Below are 18786 nucleotides of genomic sequence, written 5' to 3' on the forward strand. Positions count from 1 at the left end.
TGCACCAAATATTAAACTGACTCTATTTTCTATTTCTAGCAATTATGAAATTTAAAACCACTGTCCTGTTTTCCCCCCATTTCAAATAGGAAGTAGAAACTAAAACTGTTAACTTAAAAGTTGTAGATTATGCCTGTTAGTTTTATTTAACAATAGCACAGCAGCTCTACTCTAGATCTCAAATAATGAAGCCATTAATGAATTTATACCAGTACAAGAAAAGAGCTGCAAATAAAGCCTTGTAATACGGTTGTTTTGTAGTGTGTGAAGAAGTAGGCACTGTCGTGAATACTTACAAAGTAGGGGATAAGCTCGGCATAAATCCAAAGTCAGTGGAGTTACTGAAAAAAGAATTTAACTGAATGTAGTTGATGTCAAATATTGAAAGAGAAATATGATTGCTGTGTCTGGTAAGCATTTTTTAGCTTCACCAAGTAAACTAATATTTGAGCTATGCAGTAGTTCTCTGTGAAATAGTTGTCCAGCATTGCCATTTTTGGACCAAGAGTGATGTGTAATATGGTGTTGTTACTTTCTACATAGTTGAGTAGATTTCCCTTATACATTGAATATCTAATCTGCTAGTATTGGTTCATTCTACTCTAGCTTAGTAGTATACTTCTCGTGCACCTGGATGTGTGCTTACTGAGATCTGTGTGCCAGTAAAGTAGACATCGCTAATGGCTGACAAAATTCCAGTTGGCAGCTTACTCGCAACTGCCTGATATGTTCAGAGAATCTATTAGGTATTACCTGGGTATTATGAAAGGAAGCATCCAAATGAATGAGGAAACATGAATGTGTTCTCTTCAACAGTTACATAGAGGTTCCAGCACTGGGTGCTGTACTAGTTAGAACTAAAACTGTTTAAATCATCCTAATGGCTCACATCTTTCATGGAGATCTGTTGGCTTCCACCATCTTTGTCTTCAGGTCAACAGCTTTTTGATCACCTTATGCAGTCTATTGGGCTGTCATGAAAAAGAGGAAATAAGAATCTAGAAGACTTCAGAATTCACTATCCATTTCTTTGTTTAATCTAGACTTCTTGGGTTTGAAATTCAAAGATAAGTGGTTAACTGTAAAACAGGCATCTCAACATTTTTTTCCTGCATGGGTCAGTCTGTCTTCATTCTCCATATTATCAAGCAACTAGCTGTGATTCAGAGGCATGCTGGTGGTTCACTATTGCGTCAGCAACTTTTGTCAGGCCTGACATATTCACCAAACCTAACATGCTGTTGTCATGATATATACCCAAAGAGTGGCATGTAATAAGTCATTTGGAAAACTAACTCACTGATCATAATATTCTTGTGTGAGGTATGCACAGGCTGTATACTAAAAATTATGGGTATGTGCTAGAATTATTTTCTTTACAATGTGTTTGCCAAGTCATGCAGAAGCCCAATCTGCCTTAGACCAAGGAATTTGTACTTGTTATTCTGACTAGCCTGATCATCAGGCAGTGACAATGAAGGCACATTTACATAAAAGGTAAATGAAGACATTAACTTGGATAGTTGGGTGGAAGAGTCTCTTAAATACAGGGCTCTGAACCTTAAATAAGTAAGTGAATCGACTTCTTATATACAATATAATTGTATTACAAAAGCGTATCAAGTCAGGTCTTTTATGACAGCTGATGACACACTGATCAATATTTATTTTAAAATGATTCTATTAACATTATATGAGGAATTGTGGATACTCACTGGTATTATGTTTTGAAGTCTGTGAATGAACACAAAGAAACTGGTTTTCTCCCAGACAGGAGGGAAGGCAGCTATCTACTTGTCTCCAGTGAAATTAAGCAAGGTGTGTCCAAAAACAATAGAAGCCTGAATTTCAAACTGAAGGCTAGAAAATAAAGCTCTCAACTACTAATTAATTACTTCACAAATTGCAAGGAAATAAATCTTTGCAGGTGACTTGAGCAAATAATTCATCCACCTGGGAGAAGTGGACCCTTCTTCTGGTGGTATTCTAGTTGCTTCCCAACAGGTGGAGGCAGTTGGGTTTAAACATCTTACTTCCTGTCCGCACACAAAAGACAAGGGGTTATTACCTTTGGTATCCAGTTCAGTTTGACTATGGATTCCTTCAGCATGGCAGTTCTCACTCTTCTCTATGAACCTAAAAGTAATCTTAAAAGTGAGAAATCATCCAAATGACCTCATACTATCCTCTGAGGCCCTGGTGTGGTAGTCTTATGCAAACAGACGGATTCTTGTGAGCAGGAAATTTCCTAATCAGCATCTCAGGGAGAAACTCTGACTTAGAAAATTTGTGTGGAAACACACCTGTTAAAAAGAGATGGTAGTTATAAAGACTGAGTTGGTATAAAAGTAACTCATAAAAGGAGAACCCCACTGTCATGCTGTTGCAGACTATGGTGCATCGATGCTTGTCAGGTCAAAGATGAAAGACATGCCACATCTTGTTCAGCCTGTGCTCTCTGCAGTCTAGCCTATTCATATGCCTGGCTATCGCCTCTCTAAAGATCTAGGGCTTGGTGTTGGTTTTGAGCCTAGATGAATGAGACTGACAATTTTATCAAGGTCACCAGCCCCTTATTTCCAGGATTCACTGCTGCTGTACTTCCAGTATGGGTATGTCTACATTGCAATTAAACGCCCATGGCAGCTGACTTGGGTCAAGGGGCTGTTTTAATTGCAGTGTCCCAGAGCCCAGGCTCCAGCAAGAGGAGAACTTCTACACCGCAATTAAACAGCCCCTTACCCTGAGTCAGCTGACGCAGGCCAGTTGTGGGTTTTTAATTGTCGTGTAGACATACCCTGAATGGCCCAGAGCTATATGTTCCTCAGAGCCTTCGTTTTAAACTAGGTGTGCTTTTCTCTACCTGTCACCCTTTAAGCCTATTGTGGCTACCATTTTCTTAGAGTTCTGAAATCTGAAGACAGTGTTGCTAGTAATGAAGAAGACTGTCCATAGGGTGAGTGAATTAGCAACCATTTTCTGTCTGCTTTTGGTCTTTTATTAATCATTGTAAGGTGTACCGTAAAACTATACCTTCCTTTTTCCTCAGGAAATATATCCCTCCATCTTATCTATCGCATTGTTTCTGAACTGGCATATTCCTTATCTGCATGGTAGTCTTAAAATTGTCCAAATAGAACTTTAGACGTGAAGGAAAATCTGCGGACTCTTAAAGTATCTGGGAAGTATTGGCCCACCTTTGCTACTTACCAAATGTAAGATGCCTGTACCTTTTATTAGAAGGCTGTGTGCTCAAGCTGAGAAAAAATCCTCAATACACTTATTTTTAAAATAGTGTAGCAGTTGTAACACTTGAAGTTCAGACTCTGAGCAATTAGGTTGGACGTAAGATTTATGTTCTTGATTTATAATACAGAATTAATTGTTCTTGCCTGTAAAGAATTATGACCTTTTCAGTGTTTATGATTCTTCTTGATGAATGAACTCTTACTTGCTGACTTCTTTTAGAAGACTAAGCGGCACTGAATTGGTATAAAACAATTGCACATGTCCTACATGACCAAGTGAGTATGTTGATCCTAGCTTGCAGGATGGAAAATGTGGGGAGGGAAACAGTTTTTCTTCAGTTGTTGGCTTTGAAAAAGAATCCCAAATACTCAGTTTGTAAAATACATGTGAAGAAAAATGCCTGAAAAGTTAATGTCAAAGCAAACTTGAACTGATTTAAAAGTGACCTACTAAGAATTCTTTAAATGGGAGTGTACCTATCGGTGCTTCTGTATGCTACATAAAGAGGGCCTGAAAGCTTATAACATTTTTTGGTAATCAGGAATGTCAGCTGGGTTTGTTGACAAACCTACTGGAAGTCTCAAGATGTGTATTGTTAGAGTTCAGACCTCTTGAATGAAGGATCATTTTTCCAAAATGCTAATTAATAATTGAAGTTAAATAGTCTGACTAAAACTCCTTTGCTTGCAGTGTTGTAGCTATGTTGGTGCCAGAACATGAAGCACACCATAGTATATGAGGTCATAGCCTATTCTCTTTGTTCAGAAGAAGAGCAGCTCTGTGGATCCTGAAAGCTTCTCTCTTTCACCAACAGAAGTTGGTTCAATAAAAGATATTTCATCCACTTTCTCTGCAAAACACCCTTGTTTTAATAGCTCAACTTTCACTTTTTTTTCCTTGCAATATCACTTCAGTACTTCTCAAATCATCTCTGTTTACATGTTTCAGAGTAACAGCCGTGTTAGTCTGTATTCGCAAAAAGAAAAGGAGTACTTGTGGCACCTTAGAGACTAACCAATTTATTTGAGCATGAGCTTTCGTGAGCTACAGCTCACTTCATCGGATGCATACCGTGGAAACTGCAGCAGACTTTATATATACACAGAGAATATGAATGAGGTATTGTTTCATATTCTCTGTGTATATATAAAGTCTGCTGCAGTTTCCACGGTATGCATCCGATGAAGTGAGCTGTAGCTCACGAAAGCTCATGCTCAAATAAATTGGTTAGTCTCTAAGGTGCCACAAGTACTCCTTTTCTTTCTGTTTACATGGAAAACTCCGGTCCTGTCTAGAAGGCTAAGGCAAGCAATTCTACAGTTTTTAAATTTTTATACATCAGAAAGAATAGAAGAGGCCACTAGTAGTTATTTGTAGCCTTCCCTACCCTTCCACAATATTGAAGGTTGCCTTTAATTGTAAAAATACGTGCTTAATGCCCCAAGTAGCCAGAATCTTGAGTTATTTTTGTGCTGAATTCATCTAAAAAAATTCTAGTGTGGTCATTTGGCCCTTTTTCAAAAAATACACCCCAGAATACATTTTCTGTGTATCAGATAGCAAAGCATGACTCTAGCATCAGTAACAAATCATGTATTCTGTGCATATTTTGATTAATTGGTATTAAAGGCTTGGGGAAGGAGCTTTTAATGTTAAGGAAGATTTGTGTTGAATGTATCCCACCTCCTGTTTGTTGGGGTATTTCAGCACATTATCAGACTTGCCTCAGTTTTCAAATCACTTTTGCAGTTCTCTTTTTAAGGTGTTAGTCAAGAATTTCTAGCTAGAGATTTGGAGTTCTGCAGTATCCTTGTCAAAATTACTAGGAACAGCATTAATCATATTGTGAATAAAGTTCCTTAATTGTTAGTAGTCACATATAGGAGGACTTAAATGGAAAATTCTAAGTATCCCATTTATATTTCTGTATTGATTTTAGATTAAACGTTATGCAGTTTTTTGAAGGCAGAAAGGAATTTAGGGGGTTGTTAGAGCCAACTATAGTAAACATTGATATTCTGCATTTTTTAAAAGTAGTCATTTTATTCATTGTTTTGCACATACAAACCTTTCTTTAAGGAAATATTCTCCTATAGTAAATGTAGCTACAATTAAACTATTTAATTTTTGGTTGTTTGCAAATTAAGTAAACTTTTTTCTGTCATTTTAAGTTCTCTTGTTTTAGTTAAGTACTTTTAAAGAAATTTTAGTAAGTTAACATCCTCTAACTCTGAATCTCTTTAAGCGACGGAAGAAAAGCATCTTTGTTGATTTAATAACCAGTGTTTGAGAATATCACTGCAAGTAGCCTGTACTGAGAACTGTACTGGATAATTCAAGACCGTGATAATGGGCTATGGAACTTTCTTTGAGGTCAGCAGTTCATATCTGGTTCTGCTTGGTGATGATTCAAAGTTGAGACTAAACCACCAGCACATACTATCTTTAAATGATTTGGGTTGCTTGTCCTTATTGAGTTCACAGGTGGCTCTGTCTGAATTACCCACCACCCCAATTGGCACCATTGATTGTTGATTGTGGCAATAGAGAGTCTAAAGACTGAACAAGAATAGGGAGGGAACTATTCTCTCAATCTTGCAGATGGCTACTCCAAGGTCGTAGTTGAGGCATACTGTCAGTGATGTGTGGAAAGTATTGCTGTATATTAAATAGATGAGTACAAAGGGTTCTGTCTCCAGAGCCATTAATCTGTCACCTTTCATGAGCAATAACTCATATTCCCTCTGCAAGAAACTTTCTAGACTCAATAAAGAAACAGACTGCATGAAGAGTTCAGATACTCAGACTTTTTCAGTCCATAAAGTGTAATTGAAAGCAACATATTGGTGTACAGTAAACAGACTGACTGACACTTCACTACTGAGATTTCTAGGCAGTCCGCTTTGAAGTGGTGTGACTACTAATTTTACATTACCATAAAACTGGACATTTCTAGATATTTGTTTGAGAAGGCAGGAAAAAAAGAGGCAAATTCAGATTTACGGTATACACAGTTTTAATAACAAAACCTTTCTGTACACTGCACTTCAATTTACTCCATTTTGTATTTTCACCCCCACCAGAAAATGGCTCTTTAACATGACTTGAATACAATGCATTTGGGACTCTGCTTTTTAATCTCTGGTCTCAATGTTGGTAGAAAAAGTTCACTACTGTGTTAAAATCTGTGGGTTTTTTTTAACCATTATGAAAGTTTAGTTGAAAGTGTAGCAGATGGAGCCTTTCGTATGCTTACTTCATAGATCTGAAAGCTTGTTGTTTTGACCTTATTAGGTAGTATGAGTTTGCCTACCTTAGATAGTAGATAAGATTTGATTAGATCCTAGTACCTTTCCCTAGTACTTTTCTCTAAAGAAGGTGTTTAATACAAAATATGAAATGCATGATCCCCAACTTGACTACACAATGGCATTTAACTGTGCCACTAGCAATCAATGGATGATCATTTAAAAGAAAAAACTGACAGCCTCAGTTTATGGATAAATCTCAGTTCTAGTTCTGGAAAGAGGAATTGACATGAATGACTTGGCACTACTAATAAACCTCCCTCGATTTTGTTTTATCTGTGGGAGAAGGAAGACTCCATCCCCCTCTGAAGTGTCGTCATTGTGTGGAAATCCACTTCTTTGGAAGATGAAATCTAGTTTTCCAAATTGATTACATTAAGCTAAACAGATAAGTTTTAAACTACTCCAATTACAAAATTCAATCAACTTTCATTTCATTAAACTAGTAAAAAAATTAACTTAGGCACATTAGGAAACAAGTGTTAGTGCAGATTTCTGTCTTAAAAAGCAAGCTGATATTTCTGCTCTCAAGTGTTGGCAATAGGTGGCTGTCTTCAAAGGGCTGTAGCTTGATGTGGACACAAACACTTGAATTTGCACATAAATTAGTTTGTCATTGAAACTTAGCTTAATCCCCCAATGCTTATGGGCCCGGGTAGCCTTACGTCTGATAACAGTATTAACCTCCTGTTGATTGAGCACTATTAAGTAGTACAGGAACAAGACTTGACTCGCCCAATGCCTTATCAGGCAGTTCTTCAAAGTTAAAAAATAAGTGGGGAAAAAATCCACCATTGCAGAGAAATTACTAGAAATGGGAGAGCTCGTTCTTCCTTATTCTGGTCCACTCAAGTACTATGATTTAAACTGGTTCCAGATGTTGGATTCAAATGTCACTGAGACTGAAGGGGGGGGGGGCCCACAGGATGAGCAAATTGGGTGGAGAATGGAGCAGAGGGTGAGTGGGCTTTGGAGAATGCTCTAGAGGATGGCAAGCAATTCTTCAGCTGTCTACACACACATTAATTGTGTGTGTAAAAGTGCTAAGCTCTAAGAATTCCAACTAAACTTGATAGGAGCTGTGACTGCGTGCAGTGCATCTGAACGTAGACTCAGCAACCAAAAGACGGAACGTAGGTCATGGTCATTAGTCCTGCTACTGGAACACAAGTTAAACCAAGCCACCTTGGCTTGTGCTAAACAAGAAACACAAGAAATAAGTGTTTGGCAAACGAAATAAAATTATTGTGGTGATGGAGTCACAAACAATTGAATGGAAAACAATTTTTAAATCACTTGGAATTGCTCCCTCTAATGAGTTCTTGCAAAGGACACTGGCATAGCTCGCTACTTACTGCTTATTATTAGGGAAACCTGGTTAAATTTTCATTGCCAGCATTTGGCATCATCTTGATTACATGACCGCACACTACATTGAATGTAATATTCACTGCTGGGGTCTAATGTGTGAACGTCCAACAGTCATTCGCTGAATGGTGGGTGTTGACTTCTGAAGGCTAAATGCTGCTAGGGAGTGGCAATTATGTTCTGAGGCAGTTGGGAGATTAGCTTTGTGTAAAATGGGTGATTCAGAGGCTGCTAAATCTTGTCTCCACAGCTTACATGGCATTAGATTGTGTGTGCCTTACTGCTTTACCATCTCTAGGCAAGGCTGAGCCTAGAGTACTGGTTCAAAAGGGGTGTGGGTGCATTGGCTGAAAGCTGGTTCCTGGAAGTCTGATGGAGGGGAGAGTGGTGAAATTCTAGAGGACTGGATGGTTACTAATGGCTGGGGGCAAACATTGTTCTGTTTGGGTTTTGGGGCATGGCAAACAAGGGGAATGGTTTTAGACATAGCCCTGTTGACAAGGTAGGCTGGAAGCCTGCTAGCATTCCTTAATCATGACTGTAAACTATGTTAAAAATGACTGCTAATAAGGACTCTTATTCAGAATTGCAAATGCAACACAGCCACATACTCCTGGGGATAGCATGACAGCCATTGCCCCACCCACTACTTCCCTCTCCACGCTGGAGTGAAGGATTTCAAGTCACTTTTCGACCAAAGGACAACAGTAGGATCTTATTGGATAAGGAGAGAACATACTCGTGTTAGGGGCTGTGAGCAGCAGAAATTTAGCCCTGACTTCCTGAGTGGGGATACCACAGCAAAAGCATTTGATTACCCACCATTGCTGGAATGATCAGTGATTCTAATTCCTGAGCACATCTGTTTGCACCTAAGGCTGCACTTGCAAAGACTCTTATGAAAGCTAGCACTTCAAGGGCTTGATCCTGCCCGCTAATACCCAGTAATTTACACGACTAAAGCTAGTAAAGCTATTGTGCTTTCACAGACATGCACAGATTTTTAACAAGATATGAAATGATGCCTGCTCACATATCGGAGGGCAAGACTGAAGCTTAGATGTAAATGAAGGGCCACGAACACTTAATATTTGTAAAAGATTAAATAAATCTTTTATCACAAGTGGTTCAATATACTTGGTGCCAGTAAATCTACTTTTTGAACTTAGATCTGGCCTCACTGCATGTGTGTTTTAATCATCATAGAATCATAGAATCTCAGGGTTGGAAGGGACCTCAGAAGGTCATCTAGTCCAACCCCCTGCTCAAAGCAGGACCAAGCCCCAATTTTTGCCCCAAATCCCTAAATGGCCCCCTTGAGGATTGAACTCACAACCCTGGGTTTAGCAGGCCAATGCTCAAACCACTGAGCTATCAGAACATCCCCTTCTCCTCCTCCTCCTACCACTTCCTCTGTATGCTTAGAAGGTACTCTATATGGCTGAAAGTAATTGGGATAGTTGTAATGCAAGATAATCAGTCTGTAGTTGGGTTCTAACAGTAAATGGGTTCATTAAAAAAATTATGGGAACCTAGTCTTTACTGAATGCACTTGCCTTAATAGAATACAAAATCTTGGAGAATAAGAAAATGTATTTTTTTTTTCTTGCTAATTTGGGACACTACAGTTTCATGTAACATAGAATCATAGAATATCAGGGTTGGAAGGGACCTCAGGAGGTCATCTAGTCCAACCCCCTGCTCAAAGCAGGACCAATCCGCAACTAAATCATCCCAACCAGGGCTTTGTCAAGCCTGGGTAATGCATTCCAAGTGTTTCACCACCCTCCTAGTGAAAAAGTTTTTCCTAATATCCAACCTAAACCTCCCCCACTGCAACTTGAGACCATTACTCCTCGTTCTGTCATCTGCCACCACTGAGAACAGTCTAGATCCATCCTCTTTGGAACCCCCTTTCAGGTAGTTGAAAGCAGCTATCAGATCCCCCCCCTCATTCTTCCCTTCCGCAGACTAAACAATCCCAGTTCCCTCAGCCTCTCCTCATAAGTCATGTGTTCCATAAAGGTAATGGGAAGCATGTGGATAGCACAAGAGAATAATTTAAAAATATTTATAAAAAATATTATCTGAAGCCCCATTTATTTATCTGAGACCTATTTCTTTCACAGTAAAACATCACAATGTTGTATAGTTGTACCCTAAGTGTGTGTGTGTAAATATAATGCTGAGTTTACTAAAAGCAAACAGACTTGTGCAGTGACTATCTGTTCTAAAAGTTTTTAGAAGTTTGGTACAACACATAATTAACATACCTTGAATAAATCAATAATTACAGTATGTCAACACTGAGGAATTGTTTTCTCCAGTTGTGTGCTGCTGCTAATTGTCAAACACTGCAGCATTTGACACAGAACACATTTTAAATATATATACATATTTATATATATAAATTCCCCCTTAGTCTAGTAACTTTGGTTAAAGTTTACAATATTTTGAGCAATTTTCTTTAAAATATTGTAATTTTATATTTGTGGTGTCTAAAACCACTGTGGCTGCATAGATCTCCAAATATTTACATGTAATTTCATAATAGAGTTTATAGCACATGCTACTTCTGGATAAAAGAAAATTGAGTTTCCAAGGTGAGTAAATAGCAAATAGCATAGGGCCTTCTCATCTCATATCACTGAAGTATAAAATGAAACATTTTTCAATTAAATACTTTCTAAGCTAATTATAATTTATCAACTGAACAATTAAAAAAAATGTTTAACTACTTTGACTTTGGGAAGGTTGGGGGTTTCACAAGAATAAGATAAGTGAAAGCTTATATTGCAGGGGTTAATTCTGTCTCCAGAGAAACCTGTCATGTTAGTGCATGAAAATAGCTTCTAGGCAAGATGAAGAAACTGCTGTGGGGAGGACAGGAGAGGGCTTCTTCCCTCCCTAGTCCCTTTTCACCCCCAAATTGATATTTGCTTTTCGTTAAAATTTGCATTCAGAGTACTTACACATGAGAAGCTGTTGAAATACCCTTCATTCATAGTCCCAAATAATTTGCCTAAATTATTTGAAAAGCTGTGCCAATTATCAAGTCAAACCAGAGATCTAATCAGAGTTAAACACATTTAATACTTAAAATTGATTGCATTGTATCGAGTCTTCTTACATAAGCACTTGAGTACTGTCTAAGCATTTGGAGAGTCGGTTTGTAATTCTATAAAACTGCTGTATTGTAAATTTGCTGTGAGCTTTAGCAAAGGTACATTTAGGCAAGGCTGACTATCAATATGGAGGTAGGAAAACAATATTTAAAATCACCAGTCTCCAATACACTTGAAAAATCCCCTTCCCATTCTTCTCTGATTGTAGATTTAAGAGTCAGATTATCACAAAAGGAAAATCTTCCTGCAAGTCAATCTTGAAAAGTGAACTGAGCCAACTGGAATGTTTGTGATCACATAGCTACAATCGAACAAATGTAATGTATGTTCCCTCACAGATCTCTGTACATATATCTAGCTTCCTTTCATTCAGACTATTTTCATTAGAAAAAGTAGACTATGGAGACTTAAGTATAAATATTTACACATAGTCATATAATTACATAACATGAAACATTGTACATGTTTTGAGGTGAGCATCTTTTTAGACTTTCAAACATTGAGTGCAAATTTAATATAATCATTGCTGCTTTAACACTGAAAATATGATTTTATTAAAAAAAAAAACTTTAAAATACTGCACCACTTCAAAAACAATGCCTCCATTAAATAGTTTGGAAAATTAGGATTTATGTCAACATTTCTAAAAATTAGAATCATATGTATGTCCCCATCAATTTTAAAATAGGTTACTTATCTGGTTTTAATTTTTGATGACTTGTAGATATTATACTTCACATTCTTTATATGGCAGTTGCTGACACTTGCACTGTCCATAGCCATTAATGATGATGAAAGGTCCTTCATGGGTGGGTTCATATTCATTATATGGTCCTTGGTCTGACATGTTTGACATATGTAGCCGTGTTTGGGATCGGAGTTGCCTGTGGTTTTGAATTATTGAACACTGCCTAATTCTTCTTAATGTGGGAGGGCAGCATTTTCTGGAGATGAACACTATAAAAATGATAAAAAAGAAAGAAAATAATAAAGCCATTGTTCCTGTAATTACCCGCTGTGTGAAGATGGCATTGTTTGGTTCAGTGAAATGTTCTTCAGTAGTAACGACTATGCCTGCAGTAGTTGGAATTTCTTTGTCTCCCATATGGAAATTTGATGAGCTTATTCTTTTTGTATACTCAGTAGTTGGAGATCTGTAACTCGTAACCATGGATGTAACAATAGTTGATAAATTCCAGCAAAGCTGAAAACCGTAAACCGCATCTAGAATATCCTCTCCTTGGGTGTGGTCTGGGCTGTGGCACAGTATGGAGTGCTCCCACCGACCTTGAAAACCACTCAGCCATGTGGCTAATTCACATATCTTTGGACTGCATTCCCACAGATTGCTGGAGAGGCCCACTGTAGTTATGGATGTAAGTGAATTTAAGATCTTGGAATCCAGAGTGGTTAGCTTGTTGTTATCCATTAGGAGTATTTTAAGATTAGGCATAGTTTCAAAAACTGTCAAATCAATGGCTTTGATTTCATTTCCAGTCAAATCCAGTTTTTCTAAGGTGCCCCAGGTCCACTCCATCCCACATGTCAAGTTGCTAATTTTGTTCCACTGCAAGAAGAGCGTGTGCAGACTGCTTAGCCGTAGGAAATGAGCAAAATTAATCTTTGTCAGCTGGTTGTGCTCTAGGTGAAGCTCCCTCAGTTTGATTAATCCTGCAAATCCATTGCGAGCCAAACTTCGCAAGCGATTTGTGCTCAGATCCAGAAACTCCAGACTACGACAGTCCCAGAAAAGGCGGACTGGGATAGTCCGCAGGGAGTTGGAACGTAAATGCAAGGTTTGCAGCTTGCGAAGTCCATAAAACAACTCGGGATGCAGAGAGGATAACTGATTAAAAGAGAGGTCCAAATTTTGCAGGTTCAGCAGTTGGCTAAAAGTTGTGTTGGGCAAATAAAAGATTTTGTTTGAATTTAGGATTAATTCCTTAAGTTTATATAGTCCTTGAAAAGAATCTTCTCTTACTGTTGCAATTTGATTATGATCTAAGTGAAGCCAAGTAAGTTGACTGAAGCTTGCAAATTGATCCCTTTCAAGTTCAGAAATATAATTGTGCCTCAGTGACAAACCTAGAGAGCCCTTGTCAGTGGTGTTTGGCACTGAGTGAAACCCCTGAGAGTCACAGTAAAAGAGCAGCTTCTCACAGCGACATTTTGGTGGACAAGCCATGCCCAAGGCAGGCAGCAATTTTAAAACCATACTCATTGCATATAGTGCTGCCAGCATAGGAGCCCCTAATGGCCACTTGAAATGTAAGCCTGCAGAATATAATTTAGGGAAACAACAAGATAGGATATTCTTATCAGATCATGTACACTTAGAACATTATGGTGAAAGATTTCACTGCAGATTACTTTCATGCATCTCTAAAAAGCTACTTCTGAATGTAAGAACTAATAAACTTACTAAATACAGAGTACTTGGATATGGTCCTTCATACAAATCTTTATCTACATTATAATCTTCAATAAGTGACAATCTGAACATGCCTTTAAAGGCTTCAGTTCAGAAAATCTGTTTTTAGTACCTCTGTTTTTCTAAAGCATAGCTGTTCTTTCGTCATAAAAGGTATATATAAATGTGTAAACTTACCCATTCTTTTGAGTACATTGGAGGTTGCATTCAGTCGTAGTTTTAGACTCAACGCAGTGAGTCTGTAAAAGGCTCTAATGTAAGACAGCCTTTGAATAATTTACTGTTTTCTAGTGTCCTTCGATATTAGTGTAAGACTGAATCCACCATGCTCTCTCAAAATACTCCTTTTAAATTCGTTGGCTTGATTTCATGTGACAGGTCTGTAATTGTGGAATCAATGCTGAATATAAATTGTTGTTTTTTTCCTCCTCCTGTGACTGCTCAGTGGTTTTATTGAAGCTCACGTTCTTTTTCCACGGCTGTGGGTTCTTTTAATCTTAACTTGTTGATGGCAGATGGGTGGCTTATTGCTGAGAGAAGCTCCTGTAGTAGCATGAGTGCATTTACTGAAAAGCTTTTCAGGGAAACGATACAAGAATGGATTTGCTTATGCGCTGCGACCACACAGAACTGTATATAGGCTGACGTCACTTGGTGACGTTCCTTTTGTTTGGGTTTTCCAGAAGCTTTTCTGTTTTAAAGCATTATGATGCATACTGTGATCCTGTTAAACTACTGATAGAGGAAAAATCAACTGTAAGAACACTTCATCCATACAATTCAAGGAGTAAGAATGATTTGTAATCAGTTTTTTCTATAGTACATTTTGCTTGCTATCTTCAGACAGCCTCAAGCAGTGTACAGCTAGGATTGTGAACAGTCTTTTAATCCTGGCTCTTGCTCATTTTGTATTGTATTTTCCTGCACATAAAGAACTTTAATAGGAAATGCACACATTGTTTGAGTAGTAATAGGAGAATGCTGATTTAGCACCAACTGGAACGGTGAAGTGAATTATCTGGCATTTTAGAGCTGCATACCACTACATTCCTTCTTTGTCTTTAGAATGAACAAGAAGGAAAACATTTTGCTTAGATATTGCTGGAATGTGGGGAAGTGAAGCTAAGTTGTTCACATCTCCAAAGTAACAAAGAAAATAATAAACTTACAATTAAGAACGACAAATCTCTGAAAAAATAAAACTTCAAGTGTGTGAAATTCGTTTTCCTTAGAATAAATTAGATTTTCGCTACTTTCAAAATCATATTTTTCTCAACTTTTAACAAAACTGAAGATGATTGTTCCTGGGGATTGGGTGGAGGTAATGCTGTGCGCTCTGCATTTCAGGCTGGGGCTCAAATCAGGTTTGAGATCAAGTGAGGAGTTTGATGGTTCACTTTAATCACCAGAAGTTAGCTTCCTCCTCATCCCCCCGCCCCCGTGACTAGAAGTTCACATTAGTTTTGCTGGGAATCTGTGCAACAGAACGTCCAGGCCAGAACAACAGTGATGTTGCATGTTTAGAATTAAGATGCACTGGTAGAACTATGTTCTTGGGAAAGCTTGTAAAGCTGTCTGCCTGTACTGTTGCTGCCAAGTCAGTGTCTCTCATCAAGAGCTCAGACATTCAATGAGATTTAGAGGAACTACACTCTTAACTAGCTGTATGCACCCAGGGTACACAAAAATACCACTTATTTTCCATGATAACTGATAACACAGGGTAAATGAGCTGGCGAATTTTCATGGCTATTTTTTGGTAAGGCTGCTTTAACCCAGATAATGTTGTTTCTAACTTTCCTCTTCTGTTTTCTTGAGTATGTTCTCTCTTTTTTGATTCCTTTACCCTGTGACTTAAAGTTATGATGCAATGAGGTGCATTTTAAACTGTTACAACAGCATATTCATTTTGAGTCCCACACAGTGACATGGAAATGTCTTCAATGCATGAACTGCAGAGAAGGAAAACCTTCATGTTAATTTTCAGAGTAACAGCCGTGTTAGTCTGTATTCGCAAAAAGAACAGGAGTACTTGTGGCACCTTAGAGACTAACCAATTTATTTGAGCATGAGCTTTCGTGAGCTACGAAAGCTCATGCTCAAATAAATTGGTTAGTCTCTAAGGTGCCACAAGTACTCCTGTTCTTTTTGCTTCATGTTAATGTAAGATGGCCTTAGGGGACTTTCATACTGATAGAAAAGGTGCAAAACTCAAATACAGGACTTAAAAACAAAAAATATCCCTCCATACTTTATAATCAGTGTTACTGCTTTCTGAAGTGTTTTGTGTTTAAACAAAACTTTGTGCCTTCTTTCCCTAACTCTTCATTCTCTCCGATCCTGTAGTGAAGTTGTAATTTTGTGGCAGACTGTTTTTGCCTTAAACAGAGCTATGATTTCATTGAGGCATCAAGTAGAAGTTTGGGTGTGAGAGAGAGCCATATGAACACTATAATTGACCATAATTAAGAAAATTAAAGTGTCCTGGTTGTGTATTAAATTACACTGTCTAAATATTTCCAAGTTTGCTCTAGTCCAGTGTTTCTCAAATGCGGCCACCAGGGCCTTTTCTTGCGGCCACAGCGATCTGGGCTTTGATGGGTGAGAGGAGAAAGCAGTGGCCCCTCTCAGGGCTGCTAGCAGAGGTTGGGCCCTGCCTCCCCTCCAGGGACACAAAATCTGGAGGTGCAGGCAGTTGGTGAATTCCTCACTTTCCCAGGGGTAGGGGAGGCAGGCTTCAGCCACGGGGCTTCAGGCTCCGTCCACGTGGTGGCAGGCTCTGGCCCCAGGCTCACTATCCTTGCCATTGTCACTGGGTCCTGCTGCCTCCCTGCCCACCTCCCGATTCAGGACTTAATTTGTCCCAGAGCTTCCTGGGGCTGCGTAAGTCTGCTGTGAAAAGTGGTATTAACAAACATACAAGTATCACTTTTCACAGCAGAAGACTTACCAGGTAACAAGTTTAAGAAGAAAAAAAAAGCACAACCGAAAAAGCAAAAGCAACAACAACAAAAAGACAAGAACATGCAAAGCACCTTATTTGTGTTTCTATTCTGTTTAGGTCCAGTAAAGAATAGAGACAACTGGAAATTATTTTTCATTACTGAGTCTGAATAAACCCTCCATAAATAAATTACAATAATTTGGACATGTGTATATGTGCATATTTATTTGTTTTTCCTAAAGTTAATTATTTTAGGGAAAACGGTCAGTGTGGCCACCAGCAAGAGTTGGTGGCCGCACGCTGAGGCCACCAAAAATTTGTTGAGAGAACCCCCTAGACTAGATTATCATGATGGACCTTTCTGATCTTAGTCTGAGTGTGTGTACTTTTTCTGGTGGATTCCTTTACCATAGCATCCAGTTCTTCTGATAAAACCAAGGTGTAGGGTGAAACAGAATTGTTGTGAGGCCTTTTTGGTACCACTAGTGTGACTGGGAGAGAAATGCTGTTTTCCCCTTCCCAAATACACACCCTTTCAATCTTTGCTGCAAAATGTTTGCTATGGGAGAAACTAGTAGATGACACTGCTATGCATAGTCTTAAATTTTTTTCTGACCATGCAAGCAAGTTTTCACACGACAAGTAGTGCTGTATTGTTAGTTTTTGCAAGCAGCAGGAGCTTATTCTCTGCTTTTAACTAGAATCAATTCTGGAAGCACAGTGGACCCCTGGAAGTGGACTGAGATTTCTGAAAGAAGGGACTATCTGCATACCTAGAGACTACATGTCACTGATTTCTGAAACAGAAAGCCAACCTGCAATGTGCCAAACATCAACCACTACATGGCAGAAGAACAACATGCTCCACAAAGAAAAAGAAAACTGTTTTATTGCTTTTAGACAGTAACCCTCCTAAGCATTAGTTTAACACCACACTGGGATTTTGTAATTCTCATCTGTGTTAACCGGTACCACCAGCAACGTGCTACTGGTAGGAGAAGCAACACAATTGATCTGAAATTAAAATGAGAAGCTGTAAATTTCCAGTTTGTTAGCTTTACAAAGCACTCAAGTGACAGTACACAGGCTCTATACAATGCTGAATAAGACAGCTTTCACAGGATTTCTTGAATTTCTCTACATTTTGCCCTTCTGAGGGCTGCACTGGCAATCTGCCAGCAGCCAAAGGGATGTATCTACTTTGCATAAAAATGAAGCATATTTCAGCTGCCCATATCTTTCAGTAAGAGATGAGGCTTGCAGAAACTACAGGTCCCAACAACCAATCCATCATTTTACCACAACCAGTGAAAAATGGAACCCTGCAAGTTGGGACCCATAGTCTTGTTGGGCCACATTTGCATCAAAGCCACAGGCTGCACTGGCAGAACTCTGGTGCAGTTTAGACTACACAAGTCTAGATTCATACATTTTAAGGCCAGAAGGGACCATGATGATCATCTAGTCTGACCTCCTGTGTCACCCAGGCCATAGAATTTCACCCAGTGATTCCTGCATCCAGCCCAACAATTTGTGGTTGAACTAAGAGCATGTCAAGGCTATGTCTACGTTGCACTTTCGTTGGTAAAAAAAAAAAATACCCCCCCAACCAACAAAAATTTTAACAAAAAGCACTGGTGTGGACAGCGCTTTGTCAGCTGGAGAAAGCTACTGCCCCTCACTGGGGGTAGAAATTATTGTAGTAATTAGAATAATTAGTTTTTCTTCTGTATAATTTTAAAAAAATGATTTTTTTTTTGGCAGGGGTTGGGTGAGATTTTAATGGGCTGCATTGTGATACAAGGAAGAGGGAATAGCTAAACTAATTTTTGTTCCAATAGTAACTTCAGTTTGTGGTGCTTCTTTGTCTTGTAACCACTTTGTGACACAGAATCAGTTCAGTTGACCATGGACATGACAGCTCTTGGCTATCATGGTGGGTAACTAAGGCTGGTCTATACTACAGAATTAAGTCGACGTAAGGTCGCTTACATCAACCTAATTATGTCAGTGTGCACACTACAGCCTTACTCCCACCGATGTAAGTGGCTTACTACACCAACATAACTCCACCTCCACGAGCGGAGAAGGGCTTACGTCCGTGTAGTTAGGCAATGCAGTGTCAGTGTAGACACTGTGGGTTACTTACATAGGCTGTTGGCTGTCATTCTTGTCAATTTCACGTGTGAAATTGACAGGAAAGCCACTCACAGCTCTGACTATCACCCCAGAGTGGGTGGAGGGCGCCCACTAGAGCCTGGCTGCTGCCTGGGCTCTCAGTGTCCTGCGCCCAGGCTCCTGGCAGGGAGTGGGGAGCTGAGAACAGGCCACTCTTAAGTTGGTGGAGGTGCTTCTGGTGAG

At 38.9% G+C, this 18786-nt stretch overlaps 2 protein-coding genes across 2 annotated transcripts in view; one reads left to right on the top strand and one right to left on the bottom strand.

Moving 5' to 3' along the window:
- The window catches only part of CTNNA1 (catenin alpha 1), a 206099-nt gene that overhangs the window by 109909 nt on the left and 77404 nt on the right, over nucleotides 1-18786 (top strand). The gene's annotated exons all lie outside the window — the stretch shown is intronic.
- LRRTM2 (leucine rich repeat transmembrane neuronal 2) lies at nucleotides 11763-14036 on the bottom strand. Its single transcript, XM_077823574.1, has 2 exons — nucleotides 13946-14036; nucleotides 11763-13324 (listed from the first exon to the last, which is right to left on the bottom strand). The coding sequence occupies exons 1-2, from the start codon at nucleotides 14034-14036 to the stop codon at nucleotides 11778-11780; spliced, it is 1638 nt and encodes a 545-aa protein (XP_077679700.1). The 3' UTR covers nucleotides 11763-11777.

Source organism: Eretmochelys imbricata, chromosome 8 (genome assembly GCF_965152235.1).
Source record: "Eretmochelys imbricata isolate rEreImb1 chromosome 8, rEreImb1.hap1, whole genome shotgun sequence".
Taxonomy (NCBI): domain Eukaryota; kingdom Metazoa; phylum Chordata; order Testudines; family Cheloniidae; genus Eretmochelys; species Eretmochelys imbricata.

What these genes read in the sequence shown, in the direction of transcription:
- LRRTM2 (XM_077823574.1), bottom strand. Translation starts at nt 14,036, where the DNA reads ATGCTACTACAGGAGCTTCTCTCAGCAATAAGCCACCCATCTGCCATC. An exon ending in CACAGCCGTGGAAAAAGAAC is followed by an intron (nt 13,325 to 13,945) that starts GTGAGCTTCAAT and finishes TATATTCTGCAG; the next exon opens with GCTTACATTTCAAGTGGCCA.